Source organism: Meleagris gallopavo, chromosome 1, assembly GCF_000146605.3.
Source record: "Meleagris gallopavo isolate NT-WF06-2002-E0010 breed Aviagen turkey brand Nicholas breeding stock chromosome 1, Turkey_5.1, whole genome shotgun sequence".
Classification (NCBI taxonomy): Eukaryota; Metazoa; Chordata; class Aves; order Galliformes; family Phasianidae; genus Meleagris; species Meleagris gallopavo.
Genome location: NC_015011.2, coordinates 160,880,510 through 160,893,013, shown reverse-complemented (window position 1 = coordinate 160,893,013; position 12,504 = coordinate 160,880,510). Strand labels below are relative to the sequence as shown.

At 35.2% G+C, this 12,504-nt stretch overlaps 1 protein-coding gene across 3 annotated transcripts in view; it reads right to left on the bottom strand.

Moving 5' to 3' along the window:
• INTS6 (integrator complex subunit 6) overlaps positions 1 to 12,504 on the bottom strand; it is a 41,964-nt gene that overhangs the window by 22,513 nt on the left and 6,947 nt on the right. For all 3 annotated transcript variants that reach the window (XM_010728782.3, XM_019612129.2, XM_031557844.1), the window contains one exon: positions 1,742 to 1,831. In XM_010728782.3, coding sequence (XP_010727084.1) covers positions 1,742 to 1,831 — 90 coding nt within the window. The remainder of the gene's footprint in view (positions 1 to 1,741; positions 1,832 to 12,504) is intronic.

Genomic DNA, 12,504 nt, shown 5'->3' with positions numbered 1-12,504 from the left:
AGGACGGCAACTCCACCACCTCCCTGGGCAGCCATTCCAGTGCCTGACCACTCTCTGAGAGAAAAAGTTCTTCCTTATGTCTAATCTAAACCTCCTCTGGTACAACTTGTGGCATTTCCTCAGGTTCTGTTTGTTGCCTGGGAGAAGAGGCCAAACCCTTCCTCATTACAATCCTCTTTCAGACAGTTGTAGAGTGCAGTGACATCTCCCCTGAGCCTCCTCTTCTCCAGACTGAACAATCCCAGCTCCCTCAGCCACTCTTAAGACTTGTGCTCCAGATCCCTCACCAGTTTCGTTGCCCTTCTCTGGGCACGTTCCAGGGTCTCAATGTCTTTCTTGTAGTGAGGGGGCCAAAATTGAACACAATACTCAAGTGCTGAGTACCCACTGATCACCTTTATGTACCCTCACTCCAGGATGTCAGTACCAGATTTTACAGTGTTGTCACTCAATATTGAAGTTGCTCATCCTCAAGGAAGGATTTACATGACTATTTGATCAGTTTTATCTTTCAAAAATAAAACACAGTATTCTGCTGTTAAGAGTGCTACTACATATTGTAGAAAGCTTGTCTTCTCTTTAGTTTACACTTGCTCACCAAATTCCAGTTAACATGAAGTTGCTATTCTACTTCATAACTTAGAAGGTTAAAAAACACAGAAGTTTTATAAAAATAACCTACTTGATGTTTTGGATCCAGGCATGCCTTTTCATTTACTGGCTATGTCTATTTGTTAGTAGTCCATATAGAATTATCAAGTCATTCAAGTGTCTTCCTTCTATGTCAAACACGTTACAAAAATGCTCAAATATCACTTTCCATACAAGCAACTTCTATAAGTGTTATCAGAATGCAATATAATAGAGTATTAACAGAGTAGAAGTTCAAGAAACTGATGAACAATGATGTCTGATAAATTACTCTGTATACTCAAATGTGGTGTACCACATGAAAAAGTCTGAATACACCTCTTAAGTTTCAAGAGAGGCATTTGAAAATTAGGCTTGTCCTTGAAAGGGAAATGAGTTGAGAGCTTTGTTTTTCTACTGCATGAAATAGATACTAAGACAGTCACACAAAGCCATCCTTGATTTTTTTTTTCTTCCACATCTTTTTAAGGAAATAATTCAGTGCAGTCATTAAGCTAAAACAGTCTGGTGTCTCAGCGTTAACTGATTCTGAGTTGGCTAGATATCCAAGCAGATAATCCAATATATTAAAGCCTCTTAGTGCTTTAAAAACTGTACTACAGATTTAACTTGAAATATAATCAAAAATAAGAATGGAAGAAATATAAGGATATTACTAATTAGATTATAATCACTTTAAGAGCTTAGTGTGAACAACGTATTTCATATACTGACCAGCAACAATTTTCTTTGGGAAATGACTACATTAAGTTGGATTATACATACTTACATTTAGATCAGTTAAATATTTAGATGTCTCAAAGAAATCAATTTCTTTCACTAACATATTTTAAATAAACTCACTTGAAAGAAATAGTGAACTGAGTCTACTAAACAGACCAAAGTTGCACTACATGCTTCTGTCACGTGATAAGAAAAAAAGAGCAATTTAGATTGACAGTACTATTGTATAAAATTACCTCAAGATAAAAGAAAAAACATGCAAATTTAAGCTATTAATTAAAGCACCTTACAGTAGGATCGTAAGTTTCTCCTCAAAGGAGTATTCAACTGTGTTTAGTGACCACTGCAAACAGAGGTCAGATCTTACCTCTTCCTGTATTCCACTTGTTGTAGTTAATTTACTCCCATCAGTAACTGTTATAATTATTGCTGGCTCCAGAAAAAATGGGTTTCTTCCCTAAGAAAAGAAAAAAGTAACTTCATTTAAAATGATGCAACAAATTCATAAGTTTCAGTTCATTAAGCAGTCACTGACAAAACAGCAAGTGTTATTCTCATGTATGGTTCCATGGGTTTCTCAGACTTTTTACAGTTTGGCCATAGAAAGGTATGCAACACATCTCTACTCAGATAATATATACAAAATATGGCAAAAAATGATTAACAGAGGACTTTAAGAATAACATGTACAGCAGTATTCAGACAGCCTTGCAGCTATTTAGAGGAGCAACTTACTCTTCAAATCAGATATGCCCTGTTCTACTTGTTGCATAGTTGATTTTATGCTTGATTTAACTACTGCGTGACCAACTAAAGCGTTTTCATAGCACCCTGTGGTAGTGATTCTAGTGATGATAAGTGTTCTATATATTAAGGACAAACTTTCAAATGAACAGTACTAGCTACTTCTTTTTTTCCCCCACTCGAGTTCAATCATGCATGCAAGAAAACTTCACAAGAAAGTTCTTGAAAAAAATAAACCTTCTATAATGAATTATTTAAGATTCAAACATACAATCTAAGACATTGTGATCCAAGCAAGTCATTCAAGTGATTTGTAACAAAAATAAGTTTGGTTTGCTATTGGTGCTTCCTTTTTTATTACTGCCAGTATGCTAGGAATCTTCAGGCCCTTCTGAATAAGAAAGAAGATCCTAAATTAATCCATAGATGTGTCAACTCCAAGAAGAGTTAGTACATTATACCCTAGCCAGGGTTAAAGACAGAATGGCCTAAGGGCCAGCACAAGCTTTTGTTTAGTGGGTCCTATTCTCTACATCCAAGCTTGACACCTCATTTTTTCTTCAGAAAACAATAAACACAATGCCAGACTCACAGCCTAGTACCATTTATAAACAAACTCTCTCATGAAGGATTATAATTAATTCTGAAATAGTGGACACAATTAACAGCTTTCAGTAAAAAGACCTTTTAAATTATCATGTATATATATAGTGGTTTTAAGTACTGATTGTTTAGATCAGAAATATCACTTCACTGAATTTGAAATCCATTTGGTAAGGGGCATTCATTTTTCACCAACATGTTTACCATGGACAATTTACTTTAGGCCAACAGAAAAATGAAAAAGCTATTTGCTCCATTTTCTGAAGCTTAGTGAAGATTATAAGATTTTCTTTTAGAATAGCACTACATACCAAAACTAAGCAAAACCAGAAATTAAACAGTGAAGATCAATTCCTTCTATGATAGACAAGCTAGTTCATAATCTAATTTAAATAGCTACATGAACTTAAGGATTCCTAAAATACAATTAATTTTAATTGAAAGCAATTGTAGAATTTTTAGTCTCATTTAACTATGAAGAACAGTTATGTTACTCTGCCAACTAGAATCACAGAAAGGCCAGGGTTGAAAAGGACCACAATGATCATTTAGTTTCAACCCCCCTGCTATGTGCAGGGTCACCAACCACCAGACCAGGCTGCCCAGAGCCACATCCAGCCTGGACTTGAATGCCTCCAGGGATGGGACATCCACAATCTCCTTGGGCAACCTGTTCCAGTGCGTCACCACCCTCTGTGTGAAAAAACTTCCTCCTAGAACTTCACCACAACTACAAAATATCAGCAGGAAGCTAATGATGTTGCAACTGGAATAGTCTTTGAAAAAGGGTTTCTATCTAGAGGAAAAAAATATTTCTCATGAATATGGAGTTTTAAAAAATACTTTCATCTTAGCTCAACAACAGTTATAAAAAGTGAATAAAAACACAAGATTTTAGATTTAGAACATTATGAGGTATACTCTTCTAGTACTTCTGGCACTACATGACATTATGACGTGGAATACCAGTAACAAAAATAATAAAACCACAACAAATTCAAAATATAATTACGGAAAATTTAGTCTCTAACATCATCTATTAACTACAGTTCCTCATTATCTTAAGTGCTTTTATGTAGCCCAATTATAATCTCCTAATCTTACCCATCCAAAATTTAAGCCTTAAATTTAGGATCTTAGAATTATGAAATTCTTAAAGGAGGAACAAAAATTGCACCTCCTCCAGAAAAATTCTGAAGATTGTATGCATAGTGACTTCAGCCTTAATCTCTCATAATTTCACATGATAATGATCAAGATACTGTCTAGAATGCAAACATAGCAACTTATTTACAAAAGTTTTTAAAAAAAAAAACAGAAAAGAGCAACATATAGCTATAAACATATAGTTTATAGCCAGAGTAGCAACTGATTTGAGAATTTCAAAGAGTAAGTAACTCTTTTCACACAAGGCCTAGATGTGGAAACAGTAGCAATTCACTGTTGCAGAATACTTCATATCTATATAAGTAATAAGGGAAAGTTTCCCCTTGAAATCTCTTCACATGTGAAATTACCCATATAACCTTGAGTTCATCAAAAGAGCTACATATTATCCTTACGAGAAAGGATTTACGAAATGAAGCCAGACTACACAACTCACCAGTGAATTAAAGACATGAGTTTGCCTAGCACTTAAATTCACAGCCCCATATAATTTAGAAACATGAAATGAAGATCTACATTCCATCTAGAGGAACGTAAACTTAATTAGAATATACCAAGGGGAAAAAGAAATGTATCAATAACACGCCTACTGTTTCTGACCAAAAAATTCTATGTCCTTAATTCTTTAAGATCCCAATTCCTCCAGCCATACTCCTCACTTAGCCACACGGAGGCATACAAAACCAGTATTGTCAGACATTCTTAAGAACAACCTCTTATAAATAAGCTTTCAAAACTCAGATGTTTTAAGTTTGGCAAAACGAAATTCCTGAAGACATTTACAACTTTTTTTTTTTTTAAGAGAACTGTAGCAGTGTTAATTAACATTTTAGAACTTTATTTCAAACTGATAATTTTTGATTGCCTTTCGATTTGAAATATGCTATTACAACAAAACACTGAATTTCCACGTCTTAGAAATACCAGGCTCTTGAAAATATCCAGCATTCCTATAACAAACTCAAAGACAAGAACTCAGGGTTTCCCCTTTCTTAAATAACATAAAGACAACTCTGCTTCAGTATAAGCAAACTTTGCTTATTGCTTTGAAAACAAGAGCCTTGCTCACTACTTAAGCTAGCATTATATAGGCCTATTCCAACAAAGTAGAAGCAAAGATATTTCTGTTCCTGTGTTCTGCTTTCGGATAAATTATAACCATTGACAGGATATAAACATTTCAGAGTCTATGAACTCTATAGTTACATTTATACTGTGGTAATTTGAGTGTCAATTTGCTCAGGTTACATCAAATAAGTGTTTTAAACTCTTATTTTAGTAAGATAAAAAAAAGTAGGTTTGTTTACAGATAAGTATCTTGGAAAAGCTAAGTATTTTTCTAGCTGAAAATTCAGCACCAGCTAGCTCCCATAAGGTCTCCAGCTAGTTGTATCATATTTGATACATACTAATTTTTATTTCAATTAGCTCAGTTACCCAACTGCAAACTTCTCTGAATACAGTCTTCCTTATGAAGGCTTCTAGCAGTGGTAGAAAAGCATACTGAAGAACCAGCACCTGAGGTTTTAGCAGCTGACCTATTTAACCACCAAGTACTGTAAAGTGCTACAGGAGACACGCCCTGCATTTTCAAGAGATAGACACTGATGAGACCAAAAAAACACAGTTTTAGAAGAAAACTTAAGAGTGAGTATAAACATTAGGGCAAATTCTGGAGGTTTGCTAGGCTAAAATTGGATAAGCAAGAAATCCAAAGCCTGAAAAAACAAACTTCTGTTATGCAACATGCATACTTCTCAACAGCTGATCACTTGAAGACTGCTTGTTCCAAACCACAAAGCAACTTCAGTTACATTAGATGCTTCTTCTCCAAACAAAGTACTTCTGTGCTCAAATAATGCAAAACAAAGGAAGGGCTGTGAACACCATGAAGCTTCTCACCTCTCAGTTCTCATATGCCACAGCAAGAGACATGGCTAGCTCGCCCTGGCTTGTGTGTCATTTTTAAAATGAGCCTTAGATTGAGCCAGAAATGGATAAATTATCAAGCCCAATTGTCTGGCTAAGAGTGCCAGGACCAAAGATTCAATTTCATAACCAAGTTTAGCAACCACTTTCAGAATGATTAATACGCAGATGGATTTTTTTTTCTTCTCCAAGTTGTACAGCTAAATCAATTCTAGAACCACCATCACCTGCAGCTGAACAAATATACCGTATTTTACACTATTATACTTGCAGCAAGAGAATATTTACTTAAGACTACCATCACGCATACATTTAAATATTAATTTCAACGTCAGAAGTGTTGACAAATGTAAGAAATAGCTGAACTAGAAACATGACAAAAAATACCAAGTCAGAGATTAAAAATGGCATACCAACAAGGAATGACTACTAAAAATTCAAGATTAGTGACTTAGAAAGACTCATGTAAATTCCAGAGGCTAGAAGCTGAAAAAATGCAAACGGAAGAGACTAATTTTAAAAGAATGTGTTAGTAGACATCAGAAAGGGAGTTCTCACGGAAAATTCTTCTCATGCTAATTTTCAGATCATGATCAAGTTCCTGAATGCAAATATGCATTCATTTCAGTAATTCAGAGAGTTTAACAGGAGAATGAAAGTTCTACTGCTCGTTCATTACACATTTTTGCAGTAAATCCTTTTATTTTTTATTTTCAAGAATAACAGCCCTAACTGTCAGTAAAGAGATCTCAGTAATCTGTTCAGGAAATACAAGTGTGCACTTTTCAGTTCAATCTTTTTTTTCTTCCAGATCTTAAAAGGTCAAAATTCTCATAAATGACAATGAGCATCTGTGAACAACCTTGGTGCAAAAACAGTTGTTTCAAATGAGATCTAAAAAAGACAGAATTATGGTAGAATTATTAGCAATAACACTGGAAGATCTGCACCTCCTACACTGGTAAAGACTTAAATACCAAAATGCTGAAACTGGATTTCAGCAAAATAAATGATCCTATCTATCATGTTTTTTCCCCCCCATCTCTTTTTTATCTTAGCAATATCGATTATGCTCTAGCATAATTATAAAGTGTTTAGAACATGACATTGCCTTTACTGGAGACTTTTCATTGCTCAAGGCAGAAGATTATTAGGGAAACAGACAGGTATTTAACAGTTGCTCTGCACCAATAGCCACACAAGAACAGCATCTTATTCAACTTTTATCAGCACTCATTATCTTCTATTATCTCTGCAGAACCAGTTAGTATAGTCATGCAGGACTATAAATTCAATTCTATTTTATACATTACACAATTGTTTCCCAAGTCCCAAACACAATTGAACACTCTGGCATCATACTAAAGTTTAAATGAATTCAAAATTGGCAATAGAACTGTTCACTGAAACTACTTTGCCTTTAAGATTTTTTCAAATGAATGTAGTCACACTACAACTACACACATAAATATACATACTACAGTGCTCAAGAATAAGCTTTCTAGTTCAGTAGTCTAATAAATTTTCCTACTATTTGATAAGAAGCAGTACTGCTTTAAACTGAAGCTTTTTCTGGTATTATACACAGGATTAAGAGCTCTGACAAGCCAGATTTCATGCAAAAAGAGTTGCTAAGTCATCTGTTTTGCTACCTGTAAGATTCTAATATACTCTTGACACTGGTGATCACTGAGAAGACAATGTAGCTTTATAATAGGAACAACAACTTTGTTACTACTAGAATAACATATCTGTACCACACATGAATTTCAAGATCACTTTCAGAAGCCTTAAAAGTTTCATGAAAGCTAAATTAACAGTTCCAAATTGTAAATAGGACATAAGTGGCTGAAGACTTATGAAGTCTCCACTGATATCCGATTAATGGCAAAGACAGACAATCAATAACAGAGTGGAATCTTATGAAATTAGGAAATCCAGGAATTCCACTACCACCAAAAAGGAAGAGCCCAGTATTCTTCTGAAAGAGACACAAAGAAGAGGGTGAATTCTTACCATTCTATTCTCATTCTATAGAATTCTCATTCTATAGTCTACGTAAGCAGTACAGACATCCATTTTCTATTAAAACATCAACATCTTTCTCATCCCTAAAGGATCCAAGATGGGAGGATTTATGTTCTACCTTCCTCCGAAGCTAGGCAGCTGGGAATACTACTTCACCCTTAAGTACAGGTTTCAGGAAGAATACAGGTAAAATAATACTTGAAGGTCATTTGAGAGACTCTTTAATACACCACTCCCCCTCCGCCTCCCCCTTCCCCCTCAAAAAAAGAAGAGTTGTACATCCTGAAATAAAAGTGAATCAGAAACATAATTAATAGTAGCAGACATACAGTAACTAAAAACAGCAATGTGTCTGACAGAGGGATGTGGGAAAGAAAGAGGTTTGCCGACGGAGTTTTGATTGTGACAAACACACTAAGAAGAAAACACCAACTTCCAAAACCACTCCCAGTTCCCACACACTAGGATTAGATTGGCTTTTATTGTACTTCTACTCCCATACAGTGAAGTATCTATAAAATGATGTTTGGCCAAAATAAGAGAGATACTTACTCGCTAGTAAGCTATGTTATCTGGTATTTTTACTCTGCAATTAGAAAGCCAGCCAGCAGAGGGGGCACAAGTTACTGAAACCTCATAAGAGGTGATCGAGGAACAAGGAGATAAATGAGAGGCATGTTCTGTATGAATACTATCTCAAAATACATAGCAACAAGTAAACGTTCTTTTCCTCTGTGACTGCATATACCTAAGAAAAGGCTGAACAATTGTATAAGCAGAGATAAGCAGCAGCTTACTGGATCCTAGTCTCTTAATCAAACTATCTTAATCTGTTAGCTCATGGTTTCTAACACCGAAGAGAGTACACACCATAAAACCAAATCTTTTGTTTGTTTTGGTTTGGTTTTTTTCGTTTGTTGGTTTGGTTCTTCTTGCTGTCTATTGCCCTTATTCTAATGCCCATCCTTTGGAAGCCTCAGTTACAACATTCAATTATATTCACCCCACACTTTTGTTCTGAAGATAGGAAGAACTATTTTATCTTTTGGACAAAACCTTAAGAACAACTTTAAGAAACAGTTTTCTAGAACTTATCAAGATCTGAACTCATGCTTCCACTAAGTCATCAGGAAAATAATGATGTTCAAGCAGTCACGTTTTCTCCTGCACTCATTCACACTCTGGAAGTCAGTATATTGATGCCAATGATTTTGCAGTAAGAATGGATACCGCAGAAGAGCTTTTCTTCGTGATGTGATTTCAAAACCTGAACTCAGCAACTTACAGCTATCCTTCTTTACAAGCTACATGTAAGATATTACAGGCAAAAGGATTTTTCATTTCCTCGAGAACTCTTCTTTAGCTAACTATGTTACAAATAACTAAGAATTACTCTCCAATGTCCAAGGCGTACAATAAATGGTTTCTTATCCGGAATGCTTGCAAAGGATTACAAGGTAGTTGTACAGCTTTTCCTTCATCTCTTTCTGGCACTACAGATTAACAGCAAATTGAATGATCTTCACACATGCAGGATATTGATTCTATGATACAACTGAAGTTTTCTGTATTTCAGGTGACTGGAAAAAGAGTTGCAGGTTAAACAAAACAATTAGCAAAGGAGAACACAAGTGTAACTTCCTCCTAAGCCAGGTCAGAAATTACACTTATTGGCACAGCAGTTGCAGAATATAGGAATGAAGGGAGCATTCTTAAACAGGTTTTGCTGTTCCACTTAAGGAGATTTAAGGTATTTAGTAAAATATACATAGGATGAAAAGGTAATTTGCACCAGAGTACTCTTGAACATATCTTAAAATAATACTGAAGTTGCAAATATATTCTTATATCTTTTCTGTCCAGCTTGGAAGCCCCACAGCAAAATTCAGAGATCCAATCAGATATTACTTATATACTACAGGGACAAAACTACTGAATTACATAAGAAATGAGATACCAAACTCTGTTAAAAAAAAATCACAAATTTTTAATATATGATAAATATTTAAGTACAGGCACTCTGCTTGTTTTGCCCTTGCAAGTCTGACTTCTATAAGCAATAACTGCATTGTATACCTGTCCTGAAACGTGCAGTAAAGTTATTCTGCAATTGTAGTATCATTTTTACAATGCTCATAACTTTGCAGATTCTGAGTTCCCAAGTCTAGCACTGAATCTAGTGAAGACTAATGCATACAATACTACCTAATTATGCACACTCAGTCATCTTGGAACTCTACTCAAAAGTTTGTCCTAAGAACAAAACCAAGATTGACGGCAGAAAACACCAAAAGGGCAACTGAAAACAGCTTAAGAAGGAGATTCAATGCAAAAGATGATTATTCTGGAATATAAAGCCTCCACAGTGAGTAGTGCACATATGAAAACAGAAGGGAGATTTCTCAAGGAAGCATTTTTATAGATGTGGTACTGAATAATACAAAAATAATGAATACACAGTAGGATTTACTAGGACAGCAGACCATGAATCCCAAGATTCACAGATATTCTAAGTTCATAAATCACATAATTCCAAACATTTGGAAATCAGCCTCAAAAACACCACTTCATTATAAAAGTTTGTCCTGTTTCTTTTATCTAAGAGTAAATTTAATTGAGTTCTAAATAACATATTATGTAAGTTATATCTTCTTGATTAACTTGTAAGCACTCCAATTTAGGTTAGGTCCTTGGTAATTTCAGAAACAAGTCCTTGAAACTTTCACAATTTATGACAGGTAATTTAACATGATATTCTCAAAAAAACAAGAACTACATAATGTTCTTCATATACAGTCAATTCCAGCAAGTAATAGTTAGGAACAGCAATAAAACTGAAAACAACAAAAAGAAAAGCTAGTAATATTTTAAACATGTTGGCACCAAACTAACTGATTCATGAAAATCCCCCAAATGAAAGAACTAATTCTGCATGAAATTGAAATATACAAGGAGGAAAACAACTGTGAGCATATCTTGCACCTTATTTTTAAGGTAATGGAAACCGTTACTTAAAAATAAAGATGCATCTTATTAGTTATAGATTTGTAAATGAATTGCTACTGGAATAACACTGAAGTTGGATAAATCAGCCAACAAATCCTGGTGGTTTCCAAAGTTGTTGGCTAAGTACAGTAAATGCAAGCTGCTAAAGAACAGCTTATATTTGAGCTTTTATACGTTTTTTAAAAACAGCTGATATAACTGTCCATGCCAAACATGACTTGATCTTTAAAGCCAACCTCCCAAAAACTGGGTTGGAAGATCATTTTGCTCATATTTTCTAAAAATATTTCTGAATCTTTTATTCTAAAAATAACTGACCTTGTCGGGCTTTGGATCAAGTCCCTAATTACTGCAGTCTTTCTGCTTCATAGCAATGACTTCATATAGCTAGGCCTGGCTCAGTCAGTGGAATTCACAGGGCTAGGACAGGTCTCTGTCCTCCATGTACTGGAGTAGCAAATTTCACAGCCTACCAGCCTACTGAGCAAGGAAAAAAAAAAAAAAAATCAAATAACCAAAGTGGAAAAGCCAAAGAGATGTATACAAAATTCACCCTACCTTTTTGTAGGTTATCAACTCAGGTTAAAGCCAATCTGACTGAAGGTAGAGTATTGACTCATGAATATAGGATAAATGATTGCTGCCCCAACACTTCCCAATGATTCCCTCTTGGAGTTTATCACCACTACAGCAGGAACAACCTGGCTGTTAAAAAAAATTGATTCTGAACTACTTAAGTTCACAGTTCAGCTTATTAAGGTATCTGAATCAATCACTAGTTTAGTTTAATTTATTTCATGAAGTCACAGTCACAATTTGTTCCTAGTTTGGCATAAGTATGAGAATCCAGAAGTTCAGGTGTGGAGCAGAGCAGACAGTTAGGATGGGTGTCATTTCAGCAGCCTTACAGCAATGCACAATATGAAGTGAGTGCTCTGGGCTTTAAAGTCCCAGGGTGGAGCATTTGGTGAAGGAAAGATGAACACAGAATATGAGAAATGGCTATCTTCAACTAAAGCAACAATGTCAGCACCTTAAATTGATTCCAGTGACAAATATTCTGGATTTGTCCAATGCAGTCTTTTGTCTCAAGGAGACATTGACAAAAATGCACAGAATATTCAGATCATTTATCCTCAAGCACTGTTACTGGATGAAATCAGGTTAACACCCTGCTCTCCACAAGCAGGCACAGTTATATGCAGACTGAAAAAATCCATGAATTAAAGGGAACAGACACTGGACAGACACCAAATATGACTACTCAGGCAAAAGTTTACTGGATGAATCAACAACTGGACACTAAGCATGATTTTCAGTGTTTATGTCCTTGAATAACTGTCAGAACTGCACACTAGAGAACTACTCTGCTCCTGCTAGATCAGTTTTGTATAACATCCCCATATTTAAAGCCATGGAACAACACCAGACATAACCAATACTTATCTGCTATTCTGGTTATCTAGTCATCAGTGTTGCCAGACCCACATTTTAGAGTAGGATTGGCTTTTGACAAAACCTCTCATCCTTTCATTCAAATAGAGGCCTTATCGATTCAGTTTCTTAGTCACACTCATTCATGTTTCCAGACTAAAGTTAAGTTGCCATCTTAAAATTAAATACTTTTTACTTTTTTTTATGTATACATATATA